A 25269-nucleotide genomic window follows, 5' to 3' on the forward strand; every position below is an offset into this window, starting at 1 on the left:
TACTCCCCTCCAGTTGGAGGCGCTGTTGGACCAACAAACAGCGGTGGTTTTCAATGGAACGAGAGGACAGAGAGACCGTGTTTGACGCTTTTATAAGCTGTAAAAACGTGATGTGTGTGCTGTGTGTATATTTCTGTGGAGAGGAGAAAGAGTATAAAAAGACTGGGTCCCGCTGTATTACTCAGGCTGCACTACAGCGTCTATTCACAGGCGCGATCCCAATACTGAGCGGCACGGGGGCTTTGACCTGCTCCGTTTCCGACCTGGGCCGGTGCACCCCTCCTTAGGCGACCTGGTGGTCCCGAGCTCCCCCAGGAGCACCATATCGATACCGAACTTAGTGCGGACACCCGATCGGCATAGTCCGCTGCAGCTCAGAGCTCCTGAGCTCAAACGATCCGCCAGCCTCAGCCTCCCGGTAGCTTGGATTACAGGCGCGCGCCACCGCACCCGGCAAGAGGCGCCCTCGTTTACGCAGACTTTAAGGTTTACACACCTGACGTCATCAGGAAACTGCTGCAGATAGCAGCCAACAGCAGCCGTAAAGGTGCTGCTCAACACACAGTCAACACACAGTTACTCATTTAAAATGTCTAGGTTTTAATAAATACAACCGAATCTTACAACCAAAGTGGTCATCTCATGTAAAAATATATAAAAATTCATTATTGTATATAGTAAATATTAAGTCTAATATATGCCCTAATAAGCTATAGTACTTTTTCCTTTGGGAAGGTACCATGTGTGCAGTCTGCAATTCTGTTGCGGAAAGATGTTGAATCTATTTATTTACTGTAGAAAAATAATTGGTTTCTGTGCATTTGTTTTACCCTGGCAATAAATTAAAGTCGATTACGTTGATTAAGCATCATTAGGCGGAGGGTGGGGGGCGGTTCCCTATTTTTGCTGGGAGTTGGCAACTCTGCTAGTTAGGTATATGTAATTATTGATTAGGTTGTTTGATATTTCCGGTAAGTACTGTTTAAAATACCAGAATAGGGAGGATGGTGTAGGTTTAAGTTTATTAGATTGACACATATATACCAACAGGACAGCGTACATCACTGTCACAACAGCATTTGTTTTCATTCAGAGGCTTTATGGCTTTTCCTATAATTCCTGGTGGGCTGTTCTCTAGTCAAAATGCCCGGGCTGATTTTTTTTTTGTCCCAGTCCAGTCCTGCGTGTTCATCAAAGTCAATCACTGAAAGAAAAAAAAAGTTCACCGTCTCTTTGAATTTGCAGTGATGGTCATTGCTACTCCCCTCCAGTTGGAGGCGCTGTTGGACCAAGAAACAGCGGTGGTTTTCAATGGAACGAGAGGACGGAGAGACCGTGTTTGACGCTTTTATAAGCTGTAAAAACGTGATGTGTGAGTGTGTGTGCTGTGTGTATATTTCTGTGGAGAGGAGAAAGAGTATAAAAAGACTGGGTCCCGCTGTATTACTCAGGCTGCACTACAGCGTCTATTCACAGGCGCGATCCCACTACTGAGCGGCACGGGGGCTTTGACCTGCTCCGTTTCCGACCTGGGCCGGTGCACCCCTCCTTAGGCGACCTGGTGGTCCCGAGCTCCCCCAGGAGCACCATATCGATACCGAACTTAGTGCGGACACCCGATCGGCATAGTCCGCTGCAGCTCAGAGCTCCTGAGCTCAAACGATCCGCCAGCCTCAGCCTCCCGGTAGCTTGGATTACAGGCGCGCGCCACCGCACCCGGCAAGAGGCGCCCTCGTTTACGCAGACTTTAAGGTTTACACACCTGACGTCATCAGGAAACTGCTGCAGATAGCAGCCAACAGCAGCCGTAAAGGTGCTGCTCAACACACAGTCAACACACAGTTACTCATTTAAAATGTCTAGGTTTTAATAAATAAAACCGAATCTTACAACCAAAGTGGTCATCTCATGTAAAAATATATAAAAATTCATTATTGTATATAGTAAATATTAAGTCTAATATATGCCCTAATAAGCTATAGTACTTTTTCCTTTGGGAAGGTACCATGTGTGCAGTCTGCAATTCTGTTGCGGAAAGATGTTGAATCTATTTATTTACTGTAGAAAAATAATTGGTTTCTGTGCATTTGTTTTACCCTGGCAATAAATTAAAGTCGATTACGTTGATTAAGCATCATTAGGCGGAGGGTGGGGGGCGGTTCCCTATTTTTGCTGGGAGTTGGCAACTCTGCTAGTTAGGTATATGTAATTATTGATTAGGTTGTTTGATATTTCCGGTAAGTACTGTTTAAAATACCAGAATAGGGAGGATGGTGTAGGTTTAAGTTTATTAGATTGACACATATATACCAACAGAACAGCGTACATCACTGTCACAACAGCATTTGTTTTCATTCAGAGGCTTTATGGCTTTTCCTGTAATTCCTGGTGGGCTGTTCTCTAGTCAAAATGCCCGGGCTGATTTTTTTTTGTCCCAGTCCAGTCCTGCGTGTTCATCAAAGTCAATCACTGAAAGAAAAAAAAAGTTCACCGTCTCTTTGAATTTGCAGTGATGGTCATTGCTACTCCCCTCCAGTTGGAGGCGCTGTTGGACCAAGAAACAGCGGTGGTTTTCAATGGAACGAGAGGACAGAGAGACCGTGTTTGACGCTTTTATAAGCTGTAAAAACGTGATGTGTGTGCTGTGTGTATATTTCTGTGGAGAGGAGAAAGAGTATAAAGAGACTGGGTCCCGCTGTATTACTCAGGCTGCACTACAGCGTCTATTCACAGGCGCGATCCCAATACTGAGCGGCACGGGGGCTTTGACCTGCTCCGTTTCCGACCTGGGCCGGTGCACCCCTCCTTAGGCGACCTGGTGGTCCCGAGCTCCCCCAGGAGCACCATATCGATACCGAACTTAGTGCGGACACCCGATCGGCATAGTCCGCTGCAGCTCAGAGCTCCTGAGCTCAAACGATCCGCCAGCCTCAGCCTCCCGGTAGCTTGGATTACAGGCGCGCGCCACCGCACCCGGCAAGAGGCGCCCTCGTTTACGCAGACTTTAAGGTTTACACACCTGACGTCATCAGGAAACTGCTGCAGATAGCAGCCAACAGCAGCCGTAAAGGTGCTGCTCAACACACAGTCAACACACAGTTACTCATTTAAAATGTCTAGGTTTTAATAAATACAACCGAATCTTACAACCAAAGTGGTCATCTCATGTAAAAATATATAAAAATTCATTATTGTATATAGTAAATATTAAGTCTAATATATGCCCTAATAAGCTATAGTACTTTTTCCTTTGGGAAGGTACCATGTGTGCAGTCTGCAATTCTGTTGCGGAAAGATGTTGAATCTATTTATTTACTGTAGAAAAATAATTGGTTTCTGTGCATTTGTTTTACCCTGGCAATAAATTAAAGTCGATTACGTTGATTAAGCATCATTAGGCGGAGGGTGGGGGGCGGTTCCCTATTTTTGCTGGGAGTTGGCAACTCTGCTAGTTAGGTATATGTAATTATTGATTAGGTTGTTTGATATTTCCAGTAAGTACTGTTTAAAATACCAGAATAGGGAGGATGGTGTAGGTTTAAGTTTATTAGATTGACACATATATACCAACAGGACAGCGTACATCACTGTCACAACAGCATTTGTTTTCATTCAGAGGCTTTATGGCTTTTCCTATAATTCCTGGTGGGCTGTTCTCTAGTCAAAATGCCCGGGCTGATTTTTTTTTTGTCCCAGTCCAGTCCTGCGTGTTCATCAAAGTCAATCACTGAAAGAAAAAAAAAGTTCACCGTCTCTTTGAATTTGCAGTGATGGTCATTGCTACTCCCCTCCAGTTGGAGGCGCTGTTGGACCAAGAAACAGCGGTGGTTTTCAATGGAACGAGAGGACGGAGAGACCGTGTTTGACGCTTTTATAAGCTGTAAAAACGTGATGTGTGAGTGTGTGTGCTGTGTGTATATTTCTGTGGAGAGGAGAAAGAGTATAAAAAGCCTGGGTCCCGCTGTATTACTCAGGCTGCACTACAGCGTCTATTCACAGGCGCGATCCCACTACTGAGCGGCACGGGGGCTTTGACCTGCTCCGTTTCCGACCTGGGCCGGTGCACCCCTCCTTAGGCGACCTGGTGGTCCCGAGCTCCCCCAGGAGCACCATATCGATACCGAACTTAGTGCGGACACCCGATCGGCATAGTCCGCTGCAGCTCAGAGCTCCTGAGCTCAAACGATCCGCCAGCCTCAGCCTCCCGGTAGCTTGGATTACAGGCGCGCGCCACCGCACCCGGCAAGAGGCGCCCTCGTTTACGCAGACTTTAAGGTTTACACACCTGACGTCATCAGGAAACTGCTGCAGATAGCAGCCAACAGCAGCCGTAAAGGTGCTGCTCAACACACAGTCAACACACAGTTACTCATTTAAAATGTCTAGGTTTTAATAAATAAAACCGAATCTTACAACCAAAGTGGTCATCTCATGTAAAAATATATAAAAATTCATTATTGTATATAGTAAATATTAAGTCTAATATATGCCCTAATAAGCTATAGTACTTTTTCCTTTGGGAAGGTACCATGTGTGCAGTCTGCAATTCTGTTGCGGAAAGATGTTGAATCTATTTATTTACTGTAGAAAAATAATTGGTTTCTGTGCATTTGTTTTACCCTGGCAATAAATTAAAGTCGATTACGTTGATTAAGCATCATTAGGCGGAGGGTGGGGGGCGGTTCCCTATTTTTGCTGGGAGTTGGCAACTCTGCTAGTTAGGTATATGTAATTATTGATTAGGTTGTTTGATATTTCCGGTAAGTACTGTTTAAAATACCAGAATAGGGAGGATGGTGTAGGTTTAAGTTTATTAGATTGACACATATATACCAACAGAACAGCGTACATCACTGTCACAACAGCATTTGTTTTCATTCAGAGGCTTTATGGCTTTTCCTGTAATTCCTGGTGGGCTGTTCTCTAGTCAAAATGCCCGGGCTGATTTTTTTTTGTCCCAGTCCAGTCCTGCGTGTTCATCAAAGTCAATCACTGAAAGAAAAAAAAAGTTCACCGTCTCTTTGAATTTGCAGTGATGGTCATTGCTACTCCCCTCCAGTTGGAGGCGCTGTTGGACCAACAAACAGCGGTGGTTTTCAATGGAACGAGAGGACAGAGAGACCGTGTTTGACGCTTTTATAAGCTGTAAAAACGTGATGTGTGTGCTGTGTGTATATTTCTGTGGAGAGGAGAAAGAGTATAAAGAGACTGGGTCCCGCTGTATTACTCAGGCTGCACTACAGCGTCTATTCACAGGCGCGATCCCAATACTGAGCGGCACGGGGGCTTTGACCTGCTCCGTTTCCGACCTGGGCCGGTGCACCCCTCCTTAGGCGACCTGGTGGTCCCGAGCTCCCCCAGGAGCACCATATCGATACCGAACTTAGTGCGGACACCCGATCGGCATAGTCCGCTGCAGCTCAGAGCTCCTGAGCTCAAACGATCCGCCAGCCTCAGCCTCCCGGTAGCTTGGATTACAGGCGCGCGCCACCGCACCCGGCAAGAGGCGCCCTCGTTTACGCAGACTTTAAGGTTTACACACCTGACGTCATCAGGAAACTGCTGCAGATAGCAGCCAACAGCAGCCGTAAAGGTGCTGCTCAACACACAGTCAACACACAGTTACTCATTTAAAATGTCTAGGTTTTAATAAATACAACCGAATCTTACAACCAAAGTGGTCATCTCATGTAAAAATATATAAAAATTCATTATTGTATATAGTAAATATTAAGTCTAATATATGCCCTAATAAGCTATAGTACTTTTTCCTTTGGGAAGGTACCATGTGTGCAGTCTGCAATTCTGTTGCGGAAAGATGTTGAATCTATTTATTTACTGTAGAAAAATAATTGGTTTCTGTGCATTTGTTTTACCCTGGCAATAAATTAAAGTCGATTACGTTGATTAAGCATCATTAGGCGGAGGGTGGGGGGCGGTTCCCTATTTTTGCTGGGAGTTGGCAACTCTGCTAGTTAGGTATATGTAATTATTGATTAGGTTGTTTGATATTTCCAGTAAGTACTGTTTAAAATACCAGAATAGGGAGGATGGTGTAGGTTTAAGTTTATTAGATTGACACATATATACCAACAGGACAGCGTACATCACTGTCACAACAGCATTTGTTTTCATTCAGAGGCTTTATGGCTTTTCCTATAATTCCTGGTGGGCTGTTCTCTAGTCAAAATGCCCGGGCTGATTTTTTTTTTGTCCCAGTCCAGTCCTGCGTGTTCATCAAAGTCAATCACTGAAAGAAAAAAAAAGTTCACCGTCTCTTTGAATTTGCAGTGATGGTCATTGCTACTCCCCTCCAGTTGGAGGCGCTGTTGGACCAAGAAACAGCGGTGGTTTTCAATGGAACGAGAGGACGGAGAGACCGTGTTTGACGCTTTTATAAGCTGTAAAAACGTGATGTGTGAGTGTGTGTGCTGTGTGTATATTTCTGTGGAGAGGAGAAAGAGTATAAAAAGCCTGGGTCCCGCTGTATTACTCAGGCTGCACTACAGCGTCTATTCACAGGCGCGATCCCACTACTGAGCGGCACGGGGGCTTTGACCTGCTCCGTTTCCGACCTGGGCCGGTGCACCCCTCCTTAGGCGACCTGGTGGTCCCGAGCTCCCCCAGGAGCACCATATCGATACCGAACTTAGTGCGGACACCCGATCGGCATAGTCCGCTGCAGCTCAGAGCTCCTGAGCTCAAACGATCCGCCAGCCTCAGCCTCCCGGTAGCTTGGATTACAGGCGCGCGCCACCGCACCCGGCAAGAGGCGCCCTCGTTTACGCAGACTTTAAGGTTTACACACCTGACGTCATCAGGAAACTGCTGCAGATAGCAGCCAACAGCAGCCGTAAAGGTGCTGCTCAACACACAGTCAACACACAGTTACTCATTTAAAATGTCTAGGTTTTAATAAATAAAACCGAATCTTACAACCAAAGTGGTCATCTCATGTAAAAATATATAAAAATTCATTATTGTATATAGTAAATATTAAGTCTAATATATGCCCTAATAAGCTATAGTACTTTTTCCTTTGGGAAGGTACCATGTGTGCAGTCTGCAATTCTGTTGCGGAAAGATGTTGAATCTATTTATTTACTGTAGAAAAATAATTGGTTTCTGTGCATTTGTTTTACCCTGGCAATAAATTAAAGTCGATTACGTTGATTAAGCATCATTAGGCGGAGGGTGGGGGGCGGTTCCCTATTTTTGCTGGGAGTTGGCAACTCTGCTAGTTAGGTATATGTAATTATTGATTAGGTTGTTTGATATTTCCGGTAAGTACTGTTTAAAATACCAGAATAGGGAGGATGGTGTAGGTTTAAGTTTATTAGATTGACACATATATACCAACAGAACAGCGTACATCACTGTCACAACAGCATTTGTTTTCATTCAGAGGCTTTATGGCTTTTCCTGTAATTCCTGGTGGGCTGTTCTCTAGTCAAAATGCCCGGGCTGATTTTTTTTTGTCCCAGTCCAGTCCTGCGTGTTCATCAAAGTCAATCACTGAAAGAAAAAAAAAGTTCACCGTCTCTTTGAATTTGCAGTGATGGTCATTGCTACTCCCCTCCAGTTGGAGGCGCTGTTGGACCAACAAACAGCGGTGGTTTTCAATGGAACGAGAGGACAGAGAGACCGTGTTTGACGCTTTTATAAGCTGTAAAAACGTGATGTGTGAGTGTGTGTGCTGTGTGTATATTTCTGTGGAGAGGAGAAAGAGTATAAAAAGACTGGGTCCCGCTGTATTACTCAGGCTGCACTACAGCGTCTATTCACAGGCGCGATCCCACTACTGAGCGGCACGGGGGCTTTGACCTGCTCCGTTTCCGACCTGGGCCGGTGCACCCCTCCTTAGGCGACCTGGTGGTCCCGAGCTCCCCCAGGAGCACCATATCGATACCGAACTTAGTGCGGACACCCGATCGGCATAGTCCGCTGCAGCTCAGAGCTCCTGAGCTCAAACGATCCGCCAGCCTCAGCCTCCCGGTAGCTTGGATTACAGGCGCGCGCCACCGCACCCGGCGAGAAAGAGAAGTGCTCCTCGGGCTTTTATCTTTCACAAAAGTGACGTCACGAGTAACACAGCGCTATCAAGCGGTGAAAACCGGGTACTGTTATAAAAGGTCTGCACACCGTTTCCTTTGGTTCTTTTAATTCCTCTTTAGAAACGTTAGTAAGTCGTTCCCTGAAAAAACAAAAGGTTCCCCGGATAGCCAATTAGAAGGATTCATTGAATGTGAAAGACTCCAGGAAATATTATTTCTTTTTTCTTTCTAAATTTCCAGCACTAATAAAACCCCATTGTTTATTCCACATATCTATGTACATGAGCAAATGTCTATGTACTCTGTAATAGGCCAATACTCTGTAATAGGCCAATAAATCATAGTAATTTACTTGGTATTGACATAACTTTTTCCATATAATGTAACCTTCTTTATAAAGTAAAATAAGCTCAAGCCTAGCCTGTGAACTGGAAACTGGACTGATTACTTAACACATCTTGATAACTTGGATTAACTCACCAGTAGATAACCACCAGTAAATATGACAGCATTCGGAAACTTTTTTTTTTTATTGTTTAGATTTTAATATATTTCCTCTTCTTTGCTTACAGTCCGCTACATGAATAATAGTCAGTGATACAAATAAAAGAAGGTCACTTGCATTACAAGCATTGGGTTGTCATGCCATCATTTTATTTATGATGAAATGTCTCATAAATACACTCACCAGTCACTCAGTAATGAAAATATCATCACCTAATCACATGGCAGAATCTCAGAGTATTTAGGCATATAAATACTGGATCTGATAGGAAAGCAACACTAACTCAAATAATAACTCATCACAACCAAGGTTTGCAGAAGAACATCCATGAATGCACATTATGTCAAACCTTAAACCAGATAGGCTACAGCAGCAGAAGACCACACCGGGTCCCACTCCTGTCAGCCAAGAACAAGAAACTAAGACACTGCAAAATCTGCCAGATTTGGACAACAAGGGCTTGGAAAAATGTTGCTTGGTCTAATGAGTCGATTTCTGCTAAGACATTTGAATTGTAGGGTTAGAACTTGGTGTAAACAACATGAAAGCATGGGCGGATTGTGGAAGAGACTGTGTCAGCAAGTTCCCTTAAAAGGTTTGTGCTCAAAGCTAAATCTGTGTTACAGAAACTCAGCCTTTGTGTTTTTCATTATAGGAACAAAAAAATTCTGTAGCCTGCTATTTTTAACAACTACTTTTATAGGTAATCTTAATTTTTTGTTATTATTGTTTATTTTATTTGCGATATTTAACTATATTTATATTAGCTATATTAACTTTAAAGATTTGAAACCTCTGTTCACTTCATATGTTTTGCTACTGAACATTTAAAATATATTTCTTCTGACCGTGCAGTTAAAACAAACTAAACAATAAGTGATTTCATATCTTTACAAAATAACATATTATATTTAGCTATAGACCACATGTTGTGACTTCCTTCTGATAAAGGGTGAACATGCTGTACTAAAGCACAATTGTGGAAAACTTAAGGTTTCAATTCAAAGAATTAGTTTGGCCTCAAACAAAGCTGAAGAAGTCAAAGAATAATACTAATACAAACACAATACATTACAGCAAACAATAATATCACGCACAATCATGCCTCCACTGTATGTTACTGATAGAGATACATATATATGTATTCCATCTCACTGCCCAATAGACTGCCTGTAGGCTTCATATAAGTCTATTGGGCGGTGAGATGGAACTCGTCTCACTCAAATGCCGCCAGATCAAAAAGTATACATCTGGTAGACATTGAGGAAGACATTGTTAGAAAAAAGACAAATTTTTATATGATTCAGTGGTAAAATGATGGCTGAAGTAACATTTTTCTGGCTCTCTTTTCCCATTCACCTGAATGAGGAGCTATTAGTGAGGACACATTAAATAATTCAAACATGACAGAAATAAAATGAGGAAGCAATTTGGTGCCAGAATATGTGTCTCTACAACAAACTGTAGGGAAGGTACACACCACGGAAGAAAAATAATATTAATAATAAAGAATTTAGCCAAACGTAACATACACCTGACAGTTAGCTTTGCAACAGTCCCACCAATTATTAGGCAAGAGTAAACACAGTGAGACAGTTACTGATGTCACAGCTGCACAACAACTAAACATACTCTATAAAAGCTGGCATTACAATAAAATGGTCCCAAGTCTAGCAACACTTGGACAACATGAAAGTTTTAATATATTCAGATTTCATAATTTCGGAATTTCCGCAGCAGATTAGATGGAGAGTCACCAGCCCAGCGGAAGCGTCGATGGCAGAAATCACCTGCAGCAATGATAAGAAAAAGTCACTTCACTTCCCTTTATGCAGTTCAGTACTTTTTAAACAGCTACTGTTTACTCTAGAAGAAATTCACATGAGGAACAGTTCAGATCCTTCACTGAGTACTCAAGCCTGTTGTGTACTCGGCTTGAGTATCCGGTAAGCTGTACTGATGCTCGTGGAGGAAAGTCTATAATCATAGCTGTGTTTCAGCTATAGTAATACTGACTTGCAAGTGTTTATCTCAGAGGTTATGACTGACTTCTAACTCTAAAAATTAGTTTCAGAACAAAGTCCTTACAGTGCTCTTTAGCGGCAAATATTTGAAACATTTTGTGGCAGTATTATAAAGGAAAAAGGAATCCACAGCGAGCTTCTGTAGAATCTCAGGAAAACTGCATCAGTCCTCAGGGCTACAGAAAAGTGTCAGCCCTGAACACTGAAGCTAAAAACTAGCTAAGAGGAAACTACTAACATGGTCTCACAGCCAAGTTGTGAATAATTGCTGAACCTGAAATTATAACCAAAATAAAATGAAATCAGTGCTTTAAAGTGGTAGCTTTGAAGTGCAAAGTGCAAAACCTCACAAAACATTGGGTGGGCGTGCAGCCCCTCTTTAATATGAGCACTAAAGAGCTCCTACTTTTATATTCCATCAGCTTAATATAAGAGCAGAGAAGCTCTTGAGCAGCTGTTCTGAATATCCATTGCCTCTCTGCAATGAAATTAGATTGAAAATACACCAAATCATGTCTATCATACTGGTATCAATTAAACTTTTCTCATGTCTGACTTTCAAAAATAAGGATCCTATGGCACTGACCACTTCCTTACTTGTATTTTGTGTGTTGTTATGTATTGCTCTCCAGCAACATCTTGCTTTAAAGAATTGGAATAAATTTCAGTTACCCGAGTATGCCGTGCTTTCACACGAAGATTTCCCCGTTTCCTGCTGCTCACAGTGAAAGCTCTCTGCTTGTGACGTGATGGGGTCTTCTGGTTTGGAGCCCTCCAACATTGGTTCCTTCTTATTTCTCACAGCCCAGTGCATTGACTGTAAACAAATTAGCAGGCTTTTTAAGTGTCAATGGTTGCACAGTGTTTTTAAGAATCTAAAGAGAGGACATTACGTACAGTTTTCACTGAGTCGTTCAAGGCCTGCCAGTCATGGAATGGGATCGTAACTCCGCTTCTTTTCCAAAGATCATAGTTTTTCCTTTTGGTTTCATCGCATAAAACCTCTTTGGCTTCCTGCAGCTTCTGGAAATCTGCCACTTTCACAACAGAAAAAACGGTTTTAATATAAAATTTAGAATTTAATAAAGCAATTTACTGTATACAGCTGTAAGCATCCGCTTTATTAGCATTATTTGCTTTGAAGTTAAGACATCAGAAACAGACATTAACTATGTAAGAAAAGTGTGAATGAAGAGGTAATGAAGGGGTAATAGCACACTTTGTAATACTTTATTGCTTCGGGCTATGAAAAAAAGGTTATATGAAATATGACTCACACACAGTTAGTGGTGTGTGTGCATTACCTGCTCTTGGGCTGTCGAGGTGTTTGTCTGGATGACATGCCAAGGCTCGAATCTTGTATTCATTGAGAATCTGTTCAGTCTGCAAGAGAACAAAACAAAACAAACCTCATAGTCTGATGTGATCTAATCAATAAGATCTATGTTATCTTGACCGTGTTATTGACTATTTGAGACCCTCAGCTCTGCCAGTCTATGAGTGTTGCTGATTGCTGAGTAATATATTGAGTGAAAATTGGCGATCACAAGACCACGGTGGATATGTGTGTTGATGTTGATAATCAAAGATTTGTTTTAGTAAGATACATTAAAAAATCACACTGATTGCATATCTAATCTAGTTATACACAAATGAATTTAAATGCTGGCTGGCAGACACTGGATGACGCACGACTAGTTTCACATCAACAGGTCTCTGTTGGTTCAGCCTAATCTGAGGCACACATACATTTTTATTTTCACATTTTTTGACTCAGCAGCGTATAGGCTATTGACCCAAATAATTACTGACTTATAGATCGAGACTATATCCGTTCAGCAACCCAGGAAATAGTCTGAGCCTTAAACCCACTGACGAGAACTTACCGATGACAGTTCATCACATCCCAGTAACCCGTAGTAATCCTCCAAATCCTCAGGTTTACAGCTCAAAACAGCCTCCATAAAAATCTGTCGGAGAAGCACGTATGGCTTCTTTTAACGGACCACAAATGCTGCTGAACGTGATCACAGCTGATCAGTTAAAGGGTTGCCAAAGGGTCCCCCCTCTCACTCACTTACTATAACCAACTAGCTAACTACTAACTGTTAGCAAAGTATGGTTTTGTCAGCTAGCGTTAGATTTCAGGGATTATTAAACTGTTAAAATTGTCAAGGGAGATCTCTCCTGAGTTGTTGGGAGAGCCCAGCTGCCCCTTTTTACCGTATGACGTACGATGCATTCAAGGGTCTTGATAATGGTCCTGCTTACTAGAAAATTCATTTATTCATCTGGCTAAGAAACAAAGGCAATGGTAGCTTTAGGAAATTAAAAATGTTATATTTTTATGTAGTAAAACTAAATTTCTTTCACATACTTAAGGCTTGTGTGGCAACGAAAAAAGAAAATGACAGATTTGTAACTGGGGCATTAATTAAGCTTTCAACGGCTGCACGTCAGTATAAAATCGTTTATATTTACGCGAAACACATCACCGAAAGGCTTGAAAGATTCGTGAGGGCTAACCTATGATTAGAAATCATCCGACAGCACTTGAAGGCAACAATATTTGTTATGGTATAATGTCAGCGACGTAGAGGGGGGCGTTTCGCTCGTGACTACTGGTGGAGAACGAGTCACGTGTGCTATGCAAATGAGCCAGCTGTCCGAGAGGAAGGCTCCTGCTCAGCGGCTCTGCGGGCTGAAGATGGCGGACGGAGAGAACAGTCTCAAAACGGCCCTTTCGGGCGCCTCCGATACGGGGGAACCTCCGGCTAAGATTTCGAAAATCAGTCCAGGAACTAACTATGGACTAAAAGCCGTCGAAGCGGACCAGTTCTCGTGCGTCTCCGCGGCAACTGAGAGCTGGGAGGCGGCGTTGAATTGTGCGCATCCCGCGGAGAAGGAAGCTAAGCCGGTGATGGCGGTAGAACAGGCCCCGGCAGCGCTAGGCGGAGACAACAATGGACTGGAAGTATTGCTCTCCGACCCTCACAAGCCAGTTGGGAAACTGGACGACACCACTGTCTTTGGCGCAACCGAGGACAGTCCAGGTATAAAAAGAGAAAAACTTTGAGTATTTAAGTGACTTACAGTGAGAAAAATTCTCTTTGCCAACTTAACCGGTGAGCTAACTGGCTCCATGTGAAACAGTTAACTTTGCTAATGTTAAATACAGTAATGCTGTGTGGGTGTCGAGAACTGTGTACTCCTGAAAACGGGAACTTTTCCACTAAATTATATTTCGCTAAACGGAAGTAGAACTCTATCAGTGATCCTGCCAGCACAAATTTGTCCATTTAACTTTTTCATAACCACGCAAAACTTTGAGAGCAACTTAGCGTTTGTTAGCCGGTTGAAAGTTGACTTTGAGAGACTGCGTTCACCGATTTACTTTTGTAACGGGTCGTAGCAGTTATTAAAGAGAGTCGCGACTTATATCTAGTCTTATTTAGTTAATTTTCTCCATGTCTGTACTTAGATTTTCTTGGGCACGATGATCTTCCCTCTAACGGTTTGGCTGTCACTCCGGAGCACATCACTGAAGACGATGACAGGTCCTCACATGCAAGCTCCAGCGACTGGACTCCTCAACCGCAAATAGGTAACTAAGATAATCAGATCATTAATAAACTACAATATCTTAGATTACGCCACTTATAATATGTATTTAGTGTGTATGTATATATTTAAACCACATAATAATTGTTTGCATTGTACAAGTATGTGTGTACAGTTTTTGAAATCCAGCCATACTGAGATGTTATGTTCTTGCTCGCAGGTTCCTACAGTTTCATCCAGCAGCACATTAGAGAGACAGATCCAAGGGCCATCCTGAGGGATTTGCTGCCCGAGACTGTACTCCCACCAGATTTAGATGACATGACATTGTGGCAGATCATCATCAACATCTCAGAGCCTCCAAAAAGAAAGAAGCGGAAAGATATTAATACCTTAGAAGATGTAGTCAGGCTACTACATGAAAGTAAAAGGATACTAGTGCTGACTGGTGCTGGGGTATGCATTTTTTACTTTATCATGTAGCTCTACTGTGTAAATTCGATTTTCAGTACTAGTGTTCATTGCATTTCCTTATTATTTTTATTTTATTTGTTGTAGGTTTCAGTTTCATGTGGAATACCAGACTTCCGCTCCAGAGATGGAATTTATGCACGGCTTGCTGTAGATTTTCCAGATCTTCCAGATCCTCAAGCTATGTTTGACATTGAGTACTTCAGACGGGACCCTAGACCGTTTTTTAAGTTTGCTAAGGTTGGTTTTACATGAACAATAGAATAACAATTTGAATGCTCTCTAACAAAGAATTATTAATCTTAATCCAAACCATAAATCTCTTCATGTAGACCATTGCAAGGTCTACATGACTAGTGGATTGTGCACTTTCATTCTGTGAAAGGGTCATTTTGAAAGGGAAACTACTTAAATGTAAGCCGCTTATGAGTTCCTGTTAAATTTTGTAATGTTGTTTAATACGGTGCCCCACACCCCCATGTTTACACCAACTTTTAAATGGAGAATCAGAACCTGTTTTTTAAGTTAACTTAAAACATAACATAATGTTCAGTTAAATTTGACCCATTTTGACATTTGGCAACAGTTAAGAAAAAAAAAACCATATACAGGGAGTGCAGAATTTTTAGGCAAGTTGTATTTTTGAGGAATAATTTTATTATTGAACAACAACCATGTTCTCAATGAACCCAAAAAACTCATTAATATCAAAGCTGAATGTTTTTGGAAGTAGTTTTTAGTTTGTTTTTAGTTTTAGCTATTTTAGGGGGATATCTGTGTGTGCAGGTGACTATTACTGTGCATAATTATTAGGCAATTTAACAAAAAACAAATATATACCCATTTCAATTATTTATTTTCACCAGTGAAACCAATATAACATCTCCACATTCACAAATATACATTTCTGACATTCAAAAACAAAACAAAAACAAATCAGCGACCAATATAGCCACCTTTCTTTGCAAGGACACTCAAAAGCCTGCCATCCATGGATTCTGTCAGTGTTTTGATCTGTTCACCATCAACATTGCGTGCAGCAGCAACCACAGCCTCCCAGACACTGTTCAGAGAGGTGTACTGTTTTCCCTCCTTGTAAATCTCACATTTGATGATGGTCCACAGGTTCTCAATGGGGTTCAGATCAGGTGAACAAGGAGGCCATGTCATTAGTTTTTCTTCTTTTATACCCTTTCTTGCCAGCCACGCTGTGGAGTACTTGGACGCGTGTGATGGAGCATTGTCCTGCATGAAAATCATGTTTTTCTTGAAGGATGCAGACTTCTTCCTGTACCACTGCTTGAAGGTGTCTTCCAGAAACTGGCAGTAGGACTGGGAGTTGAGCTTGACTCCATCCTCAACCCGAAAAGGCCCCACAAGCTCATCTTTGATGATACCAGCCCAAACCAGTACTCCACCTCCACCTTGCTGGCGTCTGAGTCGGACTGGAGCTCTCTGCCCTTTACCAATCCAGCCACAGGCCCATCCATTTGGCCCATCAAGACTCACTCTCATTTCATCAGTCCATAAAACCTTAGAAAAACCAGTCTTGAGATATTTCTTGGCCCAGTCTTGACGTTTCAGCTTGTGTGTCTTGTTCAGTGGTGGTCGTCTTTCAGCCCTTCTTACCTTGGCCATGTCTCTGAGTATTGCACACCTTGTGCTTTTGGGCACTCCAGTGATGTTGCAGCTCTGAAATATGGCCAAACTGGTGGCAAGTGGCATCTTGGCAGCTGCACGCTTGACTTTTCTCAGTTCATGGGCAGTTATTTTGCGCCTTGGTTTTTCCACACGCTTCTTGCGACTCTGTTGACTATTTTGAATGAAACGCTTGATTGTTCGATGATCACGCTTCAGAAGCTTTGCAATTTTGAGACTGCTGCATCCCTCTGCAAGATATCTCACTATTTTTGACTTTTCTGAGCCTGTCAAGTCCTTCTTTTGACCCATTTTGCCAAAGGAAAGGACGTTGCCTAATAATTATGCACACCTGATATAGGGTGTTGATGTCATTAGACCACACCCCTTCTCATTACAGAGATGCACATCACCTAATATGCTTAATTGGTAGTAGGCTTTCGAGCCTATACAGCTTGGAGTAAGACAACATGCATGAAGAGGATGATGTGGACAAAATACTCATTTGCCTAATAATTCTGCACTCCCTGTATGTCTTTTAGCTTGAAATTGTTTAATTTTCCTAAAGTAACTTAAAATTTTATCACAAGAACTGTTTGTGTTCCCACCAGATTTGATCAGGCCCCTGCAGGGACGGGAAATTTAAAGGATCGTGGGGAATTCTCCAAACAGTGAAATAGTAAAAGAACACAGGAGTGATCAAATAAGATCCACAAAATAACAGAGGCTATACAGAAGTCAGAGGGTCCCTTATCATAGACACAATATCTGTAATAGGGTGGGAAGGTGGTCCATATACAGTAGTATATTGTGGTACAGTGGGTAGCACTGTTGCCTCACAGCAATAGTTTTCCTGGTTGAAAAAATTGCTTAAAGTTCAATAGCTGTGTGGGTGTGTCTTGTAAACTTACACAGCATTTAATGTTTTTATCTTCTCTCTTAAGCACATTGTGTTTACATATTAATAAATGTGCTACATGAATAAAATTGCAATTAAGTACTCCGAATAAAGTACTGTATGTATTTGCTAATAGAGATTAAAACAGATCTCATAAGATGGGTTGGGTCATAACATTACAAAAGGACCTGAGCTGCCATTTCAGTGAGTGTGAGAAACTGATGTGGAAGTCCCACACATGCCAGGTTTCCTAGCACTGCTTTGAATGCACAGACTAGTTTGCATTAAGCATTTTGTATATATATTGTGTTCTAAGTCAGTTAATACTGCACTCTGAAAAAGGTTTAAAAAAAGGTTTTAAAGATTGATCACTGATTTATTATTATCAAATATATTCAAACCATGCTATGAGGCATGAAATATAAACAGTTATTAAGTGTTTAAATATGGTCCAGAAAAGCCATGGTGGGGGCATATGACTATAGCAATGTTTGCATTTTCTTCACAAGTACTGAATGCATAATTTTATATTACAGGAGATCTACCCTGGGCAGTTTGAACCTTCTCCCTGTCATAGATTTATATCTATGCTAGATAAGCAAAGAAAGCTGCTGCGCAATTATACGCAAAACATTGATACACTGGAACAAGTGGCTGGGGTTCAGCGGATTATCCAGTGTCACGGTGAGTGGTGCATGTGATTGATCCCTCTTGCTTATTTCGTTATTTGTTTTTTTTATAGTTCTTCCCCAGTAATTCAATGTCAATTATATTTTAGGGTCATTTGCAACTGCATCCTGTCTCGTCTGTAAGCACAAAGTGGACTGTGAGGCTATAAGGGAAGACATCTTTAACCAGGTATGTGTTCACTGCAATCTAATCCAGGATACCACTTTTTTGCAGACACTGTTGGATGTTGCACCATCACCAAGGCCAATAATGCAGATACAGATTGCATGTAGAAACATCGTGTGAAAAACCTCTTTAATAAGTATAAGGATTTATCTGTATATATTTGCTGTTAGGGGTCTCAAATATCTACGTAATTACTTGTAAACAAGGGAAACCACATGGACATCAAAAGCTGATAATACCCTTTTTAGTTTTACCTCCCAAACAACCCATAACATAGCTGACTGTTTAAAATATTCCAGAAAGATTGCCTTGTTATTGCTGTGAGTGATTGCCCACCCCATAAAATTTGGATGGTGTTTAGTGGCGCTGTAGTAAATAAATAATACATTAAATTCATCCATCAGGTTGTCCCTCATTGTCCACGGTGTCCAGATATCCCTCTGGCAATCATGAAACCAGACATTGTCTTCTTTGGAGAGAACCTTCCAGAAATGTTTCACAGAGCCATGAAACAGGATAAAGATGAGGTGGATCTCTTGATTGTCATTGGCTCTTCGCTTAAAGTCCGACCGGTTGCCCTCATCCCAAGTATGTTTTATCGAAACGGATTCACTTTTAGTGTCTGTAACATTAAACATACTAACCGATATGTTTCTGTATGCTTTGCATGTCATTCAAACACCGAATATTTGTTTTTCCTCTCTATCCAGACTCCATTCCTCATGAAGTGCCTCAGGTCCTGATCAATCGGGAGCAGCTGCCTCATCTGAACTTTGACGTGGAGCTACTCGGGGACTGTGACGTCATTATCAACGAGCTCTGTCATCGATTGGGTGGAGACTTTGAGCAGCTCTGCTACAACACTGTAAGATTAACTGAGATCACAGAGAAACCCCCTCGGTTACCAGAACAGCCACCAAGCGAGGCCTTGTCTGCTTCGAGTGATGCGACTCAGGAGGAGCAGAAGCGGCACACTACAGACTCTGTAAATATGCCTTCGGAGGAGACAGAAAGTCTGAATGTCACAGAGACTGCTGATAATAATGTTACACCTCTAGAGCCTTGTCCAAATGCTCAGTGTCCAACGGAGAGCACTGAATCTCCAGAGAAAGCAGCAGAAGGTGCGCCAAAAGAGGAGGCACCCGAACGAAAGAGTCAAACCTCCAACCTTGAATTTCGTAGACGTTGCTGGATGAGTCGAGTTAACAGAACTCCAATCAGCAAACGCCTTGAGGGTAAGATTTAGACCACGGTAAACAAGCAAAGCTGCTTTAATGTAACAAATAAATTGATTTTGGATGTGTGACAAAATCGTGCAAAGACATGTTGTGTGTCCCTTTGCTCAGCAGTTTGTTTGTTTTTTTCTCCCTCCATACAACTGTCATAAACAATGAACAGATCCCAGATAGGTGTGCAAAGCTCACTGATCCTCTTTTGTTTTCCACAGCAGGCCAATACCTGTTTCAACCACCAAATCACTATATCTTCCACGGGGCAGAGGTTTATTCTGACTCTGAAGATGAGACGTCGAGCTCCTGCGGGAGTGACAGCGAGGACTCTGAATGCTGTGCTGAAGGGGAGGAAGACGACAGCGAGCCGGAGGATGCCGACGTAGTACCAGCAGTGGATGGAGAAACATGCCTCAAAGACATAGTACAGCACACTGTAGCCACTGAGGCCACGTCAAGTGTGCAGACAGACAATAATTCTGAAAAGACTGAGAGTACCACACACCTTTAAATGTAAATTACCCAGTCAACAAAGCACTAATTGTCTTTTTATAGATATATATAAATATATACATATAAGTTTCATATATTTTTGACTCTTCATCCTTAATATTCAGGGTTTCCTCCAGAAATGTTGTTAGACCCAGTGGTCAAAGGAGATTTATTCTGTTTGGTAGCAAATAATCCAGTCTTTCTCGCTTTTCAAACCATAAGTAGGTAGTAAATAATAGGCTGTATGAGTGGAAGAGCATTAAATTAGACGAAAAAGTCTTGGCTGTTAGCTACACAAATCAAAAAAAGAGTATTAGTTTATCACAGTTCACCTGTTCATTTTTTACTTTCAGGATTCCCTGTTATAACTCTTCTGAGTGTGTGTATTTTTGGGCTAACAAACTGAACAGCTGTAGCTGCTCTTTCATAGATTGAAAGTAAATGTAAATACATTCAAACATGTTTAGTGTTCAGCGGGCCTCTGGGCTGTCAGTATTCTGGTGGAAACCCTGCTCTCGTTTTTCATAAAGTTGAAGTTGTGTGGCAACTTTGTGTGAATATGCAGCAGGTTTTTTTTCCCTCTTCTTTCTTTCTCTGCCCTGTTTGGTCACATGCACATGTGTCTGAAACTACATACTGTATACTACTTACTAAATAGAGTACTGTGGGGGTTTTTTTTCTTATGTTTACTTTCCATGTTCTTTTCTGATTTTGCATTCACATTTTCAGAAATTGAATTATTACTTTAATTTAGATTAAGCTTTAATTTCTACATTGCAGTGACTACAGGCAAATGTTCCAAATGTTATTTTCGGTCCATACAACGACATCACCTGTGGTCTAATAATACTTTTTAGAGCTGGTTCATGCTACCATTAGAAACATCAGTTTGTAAGCCAGCAGCTGATAAATGGTGGGTACTATGAGTTTCAGACACATACATAAATCTTCTGATGGTTTACTTGAACGCACTAACTGCAATATAGAAAGTTCAGTTCTGCCTTTTCATAAGGGTCATTGGTGGAAAAGTGACAGTACTCTTTAATTTTAGACCAAAGAACACTTTATCAACACTCTCCTTCATTGTCATAAGCTTTGTATGTTTAATCTGTCATTTAAAATTTGGGAAAAAATATATAACTATCGACAAGGTGTTCCTTCTGACATGTGGCAGCTACTTTTTATGGTCAAGCCTCTTATTTTTATACTCTGATGTGAGACATACTCATCAAAGGGTAGATGATGGTTTTTATCTGTACAAAGGTATACTGAGTTGTAATAATAAGCCTTAGGAATATATTCACATTGAAAATGGCACTTTTTGTCCTCCTTATAAACCTGGTTTTGTTGCCTGTGTCACTTTTCATTGAGCATTAAGGAGTCTGCTGCCTGCAAAGTGTTGGTATATAGACATAATTGAGCCACTGTGTTGGATACATGTCTACACCAACATAATTCACATGCCATTGACAAGGTAATGTTTTGTTTACGTTTTAAGAAGGAACATTTTTACATCATTCTAGTTGTTATTTCTCATGGAGTTCTCAGTAAAAAATATAGGAAAGAAAATTTTTCTGACCTCTCATTTCTATTATTGCAAACGCATCTGATTGGTGTCAATATCAGTATCGTCAGACATTAACACAGCGCCACCTAGTGTTTCATCCGGCTAGTTCCTGAGTCACGTGAGCTCTTGAAGTTTGGTGAGACGGTGGGGTCCAATTTCAACATCAAATTTGGTGGACCGCATCGGGGGCTTGCGCATGCGTATTATGGTACCTAGTTTTAAATGTGTTTTATTAAACATTTTAGTTGTCACTCGGCTTATCACATTGTTTAGCTAGCCGCAAATTCACGTATAGAAAGCCAAGGAACATTATATAGCCCTAAAACCTCGGAACTACATTTCCCAACATCCTTTCAGCTGCCCTGTAATACGGCGTGTCGTAAAACTTAAAAGGAAAACGGTGATGGACTCCGCCGGAGACGCCTGACAGTTTTTGTCTTCATCTTTAATTGTTGTCTGAAATGTTCATCTAGCGACGCAGTGCTTCGGTTCACCGGACCAGTGAAAATGGAGGCTATGGAAGATGACAGTTTGGACGTAAAAGACGACCATAACCACAACTACCGCGCGAGCGGCAGTAATAAAGTCCGCACGTATCTTAGCAGCCAGCTGTCGGAGATATCGACGGTCCCGCAGCCCGTCTGTGCGACGGTGCCGGTTGGAGAAGCGGGTACTCGACAAGGGAAACTGTGGTCCGGTGCAACCGGCGGGTCAAAGTTCATGGACTCGGATACAGGCAGCGAGAGCAGCGAAGTCAGCGAGACTGACAGCACCGCTCCGGGAGCTGCTTCCGAGGGAAAATTCGCCCTCGACTCGACTTCCAAGTTCCGTAAGTTCACTCGAAGCAGGGCCCGAGAGCTCACGGTCTCAACGCAGCTCGGCCTCCGATTATGTTAGTAATGTATGTGGAGAGTGATGCTTTTGGCTTCTGTTCGGTCTGACATGAAGGCTTAATTCAGCTCCCCTCTCTTCACACAGTTCTGAATGCAATGGCAGTGGAGGACTACCGGAAAAACCACTGGCCAAACCTGGAAAAGGCAGTTGACCGTCTGCTGATTCAGAATCCCACAGACCACATCTCGGTTTCTTATGCACAGATATACAGGTGAGACAGCACAAGTAAAGGGATGTTGAATAAACACCCCTCTGAACTAGACACCCCCCCCCCCCCAGATTATGATTTCTGTTGCCATAAGAAGCGCCATATATATATATTACCATGTGATTAACTGAGAATTTTAATATAACCTCAAATGCCTGTCTTTTGTTTTCCTAGTTATGTCTACAAGTGTGTTTGTCAGCAGCACTCTGAGCTGCTCTACAATGATCTGACATCAAAAATAACAGGTCACCTGCAGCAGGTTTCCGCCCATCTACAAGTAAGCAAACCCAAATGCAAGATGTAATCGTACAGCACATGCAGAAACTAAAAAACTAACTCTTTTTGCAATGTTTTGCAGGCTAGCCCACTCGAGAACTTCATTGAAAATTTCAACATTGCACTGACACAATATATAGCTTCTCTTCAGTGTATAGTCCCCGTCTTTATGTACTTGGTAGGTACCACTTATCAGCTTTTTTTCCCCCCCTTTTTAATCAAATATTTGGCAAATCCCATGCAGGGAAGTGTAGTTTTGTGTTAGTTTGTTACTTAAATTTATGTTTGCACACGCTTCTCTTTTCAGAACAAGTTCTACATTGAGTCCAAACTGAACCGAGACCTCAGAGAGGATCTGATGAAGCTGTTCGCTGATCACGTCGCAGAAAAACACGTGAACACACTGATGCGTGAGTGTACCGCTTCATCTCATGCGCTTTGCTCTGATTAATCACGATGTGATGCAAAGTCACAAAAAGGGGAAATTAAATAAATAAAAATCCTCCCTTTGGTCAAGTCAGTTGACACCATCTTGTCCATTGTGCTCGTTCTTTTCAGCTCTGCTCATTAAAGCTCGGTCCATGCCCTTTGAAGTGCAACCCTCAACAATGGCTAGTGTGGTTAAGGGCCTCTACAGCCTCCGACCAGGTGATTTTAGATAAATTATTTATCTCACACTCCTCTTATTCACAGATTTTTTTTTTTTAAATTAATTAATTAATTTTTGATTTTGGTTTCCTCTCTCAGAGTGGGCCCAGCTCGCCCCAGATCTCTTCTCCGGGTTTATCCCCCAGATTAACCCTCCTGCTGTAGAGTCTCTGCTGCAAGACTACGCTGCTCATGACCAGAAACTACAGATGGAGCTCTCCATGAATGGATTCCCACGGTCAGTTTTCCAGAGTCTTTAGCATCAAATGAAGACTGAGTCACATCTGCTTTAACTTGGGTCTTGTGCTTGTTTTCCAGAGGTGACCAGTCTCGCAAACGGGCCAGCGAGGACTCGTGATGGCCGGCGTCACTGGATTTGCTGCAGAACTAATACTGTGCCTCTTAAGTCTTTATCACAAGTTGTCTCCCTGGACTAGGTACAACGCTAACAGTGCGTCATCCCTTTTTAACTCGAGGTCACGAAACACTGTGAATAACAAAGACAGCATGATGGGTTGTTGAGCAGAAGGATTTAAAAAAAGGAAAAAGTGGCTCACAGACTTCCATTTTGGTGCTTTCCTTCTGATTTCTTCATCTTCCGCTCATCTGAAGAGTGCCTTCACGGTGTCCGTCTGACTGAATATCATGATGAAGCTGACGATCCATTCCTAACCTTTAACATGGAAGTGTCTTGTGTTGTCTTTGATATACGGGGCTAATTAAGACTCTATTGCTGCTGCTAATAATATTGTTTGTGTGTTAATATCATAAATCCCTTGGTGTCGCCCACATATTGTGTATCTCAGTGGCTACAGTCAACACAAATGAGTGTGGAAAGAAGTGGGAGCTAGGTCACTCAGCTTAGCTATGACTCTCTTCTTCCTGTTGCTTAAAATGTCTTATCATGCTCAGTCATCCAGGTAAGTAATTCCCAAAAAGTTGATTCTGTTCATCTGGATGTAGCGTTTTCAGTGGGAGAAACATTTTTTCGTCACTTATCCCAAGTGACTTCTTCAGTCTCAGCTGAGTGCAGGTTTCCCCAACCAAAGACCATGGTTTTTGATCAGTTGTTGTTGGTCAGCTGAGACTGAAGAAGTCACCGATTGACGAAAATGTTTCTCCCACTGAAAACGCTACATCCAGATGTAGGGGTTATTGCTGTTGCCTTTACTGTTTGGGTAAGCCAGGTTGTATTTTCCAGTTTTGCCAAAGAGGATAACTGTTCTTTTGTTTTTTCTTTAAACACAATGTGTTGGGTTCCAGTTTATGTTCTCAATGTTGTATGCTGTCTGAGTCACTGAGCCATTTAATTTTATTCTTTACTAATAAGTTAAAGCTTTGGTTCACCCACTGGTTTACCCTCAAGTCATTCTGCCTTTAATGACAACTTGTTTGTTTAAGCCTTGCACGTAGGAGGAGGAGGTTGCCGTATACAGGAAGTAACACTGAGTGCCATACAGTTAAAAGGACCACATAATACCATTTGAGGATTTCCTGATTTTATTTTATTTTTACATTTTTATTTATTTTATGTAACCTCACCTTGCCTAAATTTCCCCCTAAATTGCCACCTCCATGTTTGTATTCTTGGACCCAACCAGAGTGGCTCTGCATGATTTCCCATCCAAAAGAATCCCTGTTTATCTTATACTGAGCCTCAGTGCCGCCTGAAGCAGTATTGTTTTTGGGCTCGCTTTCTTTTGATTGGCTGCCGCCGCATGAACAAAAGATTTGAACAGCAAGTAGGAGGGGCTTCAGTCACAGGCCTGCATAGCTGAATGACCGTATTAAGGATATCTGCTTAGAGTGACATCATAGAGAGCCGGGAAAAAAAAAAATCTGTCTCAAATTAAGTGTTTAAAGCAGTTTGATACCTCAGCCTCGCAGTGGTTACCCGTATGTTCACTGCACTCATGATTTGAAACTCTGATGATGTTTAGTTTGAGCAG

At 42.0% G+C, this 25269-nt stretch overlaps 3 protein-coding genes and 7 non-coding genes across 10 annotated transcripts; 2 read left to right on the forward strand and 8 right to left on the reverse strand.

Moving 5' to 3' along the window:
• Nucleotides 1–156: 156 nt before the first annotated feature.
• LOC146620253 (signal recognition particle RNA) lies at nucleotides 157–455 on the reverse strand. The gene has a single exon (XR_014906678.1).
• Nucleotides 456–1422: 967 nt separating this feature from the next.
• LOC146620254 (signal recognition particle RNA) lies at nucleotides 1423–1721 on the reverse strand. Its single transcript, XR_014906761.1, has one exon.
• Nucleotides 1722–2679: 958 nt separating this feature from the next.
• On the reverse strand, nucleotides 2680–2978 carry LOC146620255 (signal recognition particle RNA). The gene has a single exon (XR_014906765.1).
• Nucleotides 2979–3945: 967 nt separating this feature from the next.
• LOC146620256 (signal recognition particle RNA) lies at nucleotides 3946–4244 on the reverse strand. Its single transcript, XR_014906767.1, has one exon.
• Nucleotides 4245–5202: 958 nt separating this feature from the next.
• LOC146620257 (signal recognition particle RNA) lies at nucleotides 5203–5501 on the reverse strand. Its single transcript, XR_014906766.1, has one exon.
• A 967-nt stretch (nucleotides 5502–6468) lies between these two features.
• On the reverse strand, nucleotides 6469–6767 carry LOC146620258 (signal recognition particle RNA). The gene has a single exon (XR_014906677.1).
• Nucleotides 6768–7733: 966 nt separating this feature from the next.
• On the reverse strand, nucleotides 7734–8032 carry LOC146620259 (signal recognition particle RNA). The gene has a single exon (XR_014906763.1).
• A 2137-nt stretch (nucleotides 8033–10169) lies between these two features.
• dnajc12 (DnaJ (Hsp40) homolog, subfamily C, member 12) lies at nucleotides 10170–12726 on the reverse strand. Its single transcript, XM_085369498.1, has 5 exons — nucleotides 12470–12726; nucleotides 11888–11966; nucleotides 11481–11620; nucleotides 11256–11400; nucleotides 10170–10349 (listed from the first exon to the last, which is right to left on the reverse strand). The coding sequence occupies exons 1-5, from the start codon at nucleotides 12545–12547 to the stop codon at nucleotides 10267–10269; spliced, it is 525 nt and encodes a 174-aa protein (XP_085225624.1). The 5' UTR covers nucleotides 12548–12726; the 3' UTR covers nucleotides 10170–10266.
• A 504-nt stretch (nucleotides 12727–13230) lies between these two features.
• sirt1 (sirtuin 1) lies at nucleotides 13231–19782 on the forward strand. Its single transcript, XM_085369499.1, has 9 exons — nucleotides 13231–13636; nucleotides 14065–14187; nucleotides 14365–14600; nucleotides 14703–14855; nucleotides 17688–17835; nucleotides 17930–18009; nucleotides 18411–18594; nucleotides 18717–19241; nucleotides 19454–19782. The coding sequence occupies exons 1-9, from the start codon at nucleotides 13231–13233 to the stop codon at nucleotides 19744–19746; spliced, it is 2148 nt and encodes a 715-aa protein (XP_085225625.1). The 3' UTR covers nucleotides 19747–19782.
• A 1922-nt stretch (nucleotides 19783–21704) lies between these two features.
• cacul1 (CDK2 associated cullin domain 1) lies at nucleotides 21705–23678 on the forward strand. Its single transcript, XM_085369500.1, has 8 exons — nucleotides 21705–22123; nucleotides 22273–22399; nucleotides 22571–22673; nucleotides 22755–22850; nucleotides 22980–23082; nucleotides 23231–23320; nucleotides 23420–23558; nucleotides 23639–23678. The coding sequence occupies exons 1-8, from the start codon at nucleotides 21802–21804 to the stop codon at nucleotides 23676–23678; spliced, it is 1020 nt and encodes a 339-aa protein (XP_085225626.1). The 5' UTR covers nucleotides 21705–21801.
• The last annotated feature ends 1591 nt before the right edge of the window (nucleotides 23679–25269 follow it).

This window comes from Diplotaxodon limnothrissa, linkage group LG13 (genome assembly GCF_057381915.1).
Source record: "Diplotaxodon limnothrissa isolate DT_005_m linkage group LG13, D_limnothrissa_male_GT1.1, whole genome shotgun sequence".
Lineage (NCBI taxonomy): Eukaryota > Metazoa > Chordata > Actinopteri > Cichliformes > Cichlidae > Diplotaxodon > Diplotaxodon limnothrissa.